Genomic DNA, 3342 nt, shown 5'->3' with positions numbered 1-3342 from the left:
TGGAGAAAGCCTGAGCCCGCCCGTTCACACTAACCAGGCCGGGCCGGATAGCCCGCAACGGGCTATAACAGGCTTTGGGCAATTTCAGGTACAGGCGGGCTTGGGCGGGTACGGGCAGGCTGAGTTTTTTCGGGTAATATTTACACCCCTACCAACTGCCAAGTATCCTCACCAAAACGCTCGTTTCACAAAACTCAAAAAAGGCCTATTTCGACCAATAAAAAGCGAGGGTTTCCTCACCGTTCAACGTGGGAGCTTTATTTGTCAAGACCTTTAAGTCTTTAGATAATAACAAATTGGCCTTTAAGATGGTAAAAAAAGAAAATTGCTACCCTAAAGAGAAATGATTTTTCTTTCAATATGCAAATTCACACCACCACTTACTACGAAGAAATAAACTTCCACACAAAAGTTTTCACCACCTTTATCGTCGTTCCAATCATTAATAGCCAACAAATTGCACAAAGTGCAACAAGTATCGATAGGAAGAAGTATCCTCCGTTTCTGGTAGCATTTCTCCTCCCCACATTAGGACGTAAACCTCCAAGAACCTCTGCATCTCTTTTAGGAATTCGAACTCTACCGAAACTTGACATGCGCTCAAATGCACGGTTAATTATGGCATTATCTGCGGCTATTGCAGGAGGAGTTGGAACTGATGCCAATAAGGATGAAATTGCTGAGGAAAACCAAGTGTCCACATCAATATCATCATTGTTACTTCCTTGGTTATGTGTTTGCTGACCAACATAGTTACCCGAAGAACCACCAGAATGTATTACATTTGTACCTAAAGATTAACGAGCCAGATCAGGAACCAACTAAGCAATGACAGCTTAGCTAAGTGGATATACAGTGATTAATAGGACCTCGAGTCAGACTTATATATACCTGAATTTAATGGAGCCACAGTCGCATGGTTTAATTCTGATGAAACAAATCCATCACAGTTCTGATCATGCATCCAAAGCTGTGAAGCAACATGCTCATTTTCATAAACTAGGTGGTTCGGTTGCATTTGGTGATCCGAATGGCCTGTTAGTTCACCAATAGGATTATTAGAATACAGATATGAGTTAGTCTGTCGATCAGTGGCTTCCGTGTCTCGAAGATACTGAGCTGCATCAAAGTAAAATTCAGGCTCTTCAGAGAATAAGCTGTCATCAGCATGATTTACATCAGAATATCCAGGCTGCGGACCGAGAAGATCATTGATTTCCAGAAAGTTATCTTCATCGAGTTCAGGAAGAACCAGTTCAGAAGTATATGGAGATGCAGATGAGACTTCGGGTGCTTCGTTTGATGGTATATGAGAAATAACCGAACGTGTCACATCGAAGCTATACTGTGTACCGTGCTGAATATAAGAAGGATTCAATACCATGCTGGGTTCAGCAGAATATGTTTCCATAGAGGGGCCCATCATCATACTATTGTCATATCCTTTATCAGCACCATCCTATATTGACATATCACAAGCACTGTTAACAAATTTTATTGAGCTAATAGTTAAGAAAATAAAAAGCTAAAAGATCAATTTTCACTCAAGTTCGACGCCAAGGTTACCAGAAGCTATACCTTGATAAACAGATGACCATTTTCTGGCTGATTTGTAGTTTGGGATTCATTGGCAATCAGCCCCAAGATCTCATCGAGGAGGTCACACTGTGGCTCACTTGGATTGTCAACTAAAGATTTATCACCATTAACATTGTTATCCAAATGTTGCACCTGATCATGGTTGGGTGCAATTGCTTCTACCAGATCACTGTCATCGGCCCAATCCTCCTCCCTGAATGGAGCTCCATATTGTTCACCATTTTTAGGACCAGCTCCACTCTTCTTGTAAACCTTATACAGGGCATAGCAATCCTGCAAATCGAAAAAACCAGAAACAAATTTCATTAGGAGAACTCAAAATCTAAAAAACTCAACTGGGTAATCAAATCAACACAAGGTTTTAAGAAGATTAAAGCATAATCAGGATTCATACCACTGCAGTTTTGCATCTCTTGAGCTCCTCTTCATCCAAGGTATATTCGTGCATGACCCAATCAGTTCTCTCACCACTAGGAGCACGGCCTCTGTAGAAGACTAGGGTTTTCTTACATCCAACTGATCGAGAGTTCCATTCAATTCGTCGATCTTTCCCTGTTGCCTTCCAGTAACCTTGTCTAGTTGCTCTATTTGATCTCCCCCCATTCGGGTACTTCCTATCTCGGGGGCTGAAGAAGAACCACTGTCTATCTCCAGTCTTTAGAAGAGATTGAGCTGCAATTCAGTTAGTCAAACAACTGATCAGTTCAATTCAATTACAACAATAAGTTACAGTACCCAATTCTACACAAAACCCTAAATTAAGATAAAATCAAATTGAGCTAAATAATCAAACTTTTCACATTGAAATCAAAATTAGGGGAAAAGGGTACCTGGTAATTCTTCAGGATCACACTTGTAGACATCGATATCAGCGATGGCATTCAGCTTTAATCGACGTCGACACATCTTTCTTTTAAGATAATATAGAATTAATTCTTCATCAGTTGGATGAAATCTAAACCCAGGTGGCCATCCTTTTGGATCTCCAAAGAAATCATCTTCTGCACTTTTATTAGCAACAACCATAGCACCACCACCACATCCCCCACCACCACCCCCGGCACATGATGAATCAGAAATCCTCATCTTTGTCTTCTTTTCTTTTTTTTTACAGATTAAAACCCTAGAAACTCACTCACTTCTATATACAAAACTCTGATTCTAAATATACCAAAAACTACTAAGAATAGATCAAGATCTTTTTTACCTAGAGAAATTGAAACGCCTGTGGATACGGTTACGGATACGGAGAAGACACTTCGCAGCGACGAACTCCTTGGAGGCTTCTTCCTCTCTTCTTCTGTCTATCTGTCGAAGAGAAGAAGTATACGAAGACCAAAATGAGGAAACCAATCAGAATTCGAAGAAGAAGAAGAAGGCGATAAGTAAAGTAAAATAAAGTAGTCAACTTAAAAAGGGTAGGTTTAATTTTGGCTTAACTAGGGTTAGTTTTTATTTCTGGTCAAATTTGTTTTTATATAGCGCACTGCAGTGTCGCTGTAGTCTTGTTTACTGCACATGCAAGTGCCTTTGAGTGGCTTTTTCAGCTTTGACACTGCAAGCGCCGTTCAATGACCTCCCATAGTCACGCGCACGGTGACAGCGGTCCCAGTTTCTGGGTGAAGGGTAGGCGAGTCCGTATATAGGCACTGCACTATTTTTATGGATGGTTTGTTTTGCAGTGTTTGGTAATGTTTTACAAGAAAACCAAATTTCGGAGAAAATTATGAATGGCGAATTGAG

At 40.6% G+C, this 3342-nt stretch overlaps 1 protein-coding gene across 1 annotated transcript; it reads right to left on the bottom strand.

Moving 5' to 3' along the window:
- Positions 1-231: 231 nt before the first annotated feature.
- On the bottom strand, positions 232-2981 carry LOC113283445 (NAC domain-containing protein 17-like). Its single transcript, XM_026532714.1, has 5 exons — positions 2430-2981; positions 1994-2271; positions 1579-1872; positions 892-1459; positions 232-790 (listed from the first exon to the last, which is right to left on the bottom strand). Exons 1-5 carry the CDS (start codon positions 2683-2685, stop codon positions 384-386), a joined length of 1803 nt encoding a protein of 600 aa, XP_026388499.1. The 5' UTR covers positions 2686-2981; the 3' UTR covers positions 232-383.
- Positions 2982-3342: the final 361 nt, after the last annotated feature.

Source organism: Papaver somniferum, chromosome 5 (assembly GCF_003573695.1).
Source record: "Papaver somniferum cultivar HN1 chromosome 5, ASM357369v1, whole genome shotgun sequence".
NCBI lineage: Eukaryota > Viridiplantae > Streptophyta > Magnoliopsida > Ranunculales > Papaveraceae > Papaver > Papaver somniferum.
This window is presented reverse-complemented; position numbering and strand designations above follow the sequence as displayed.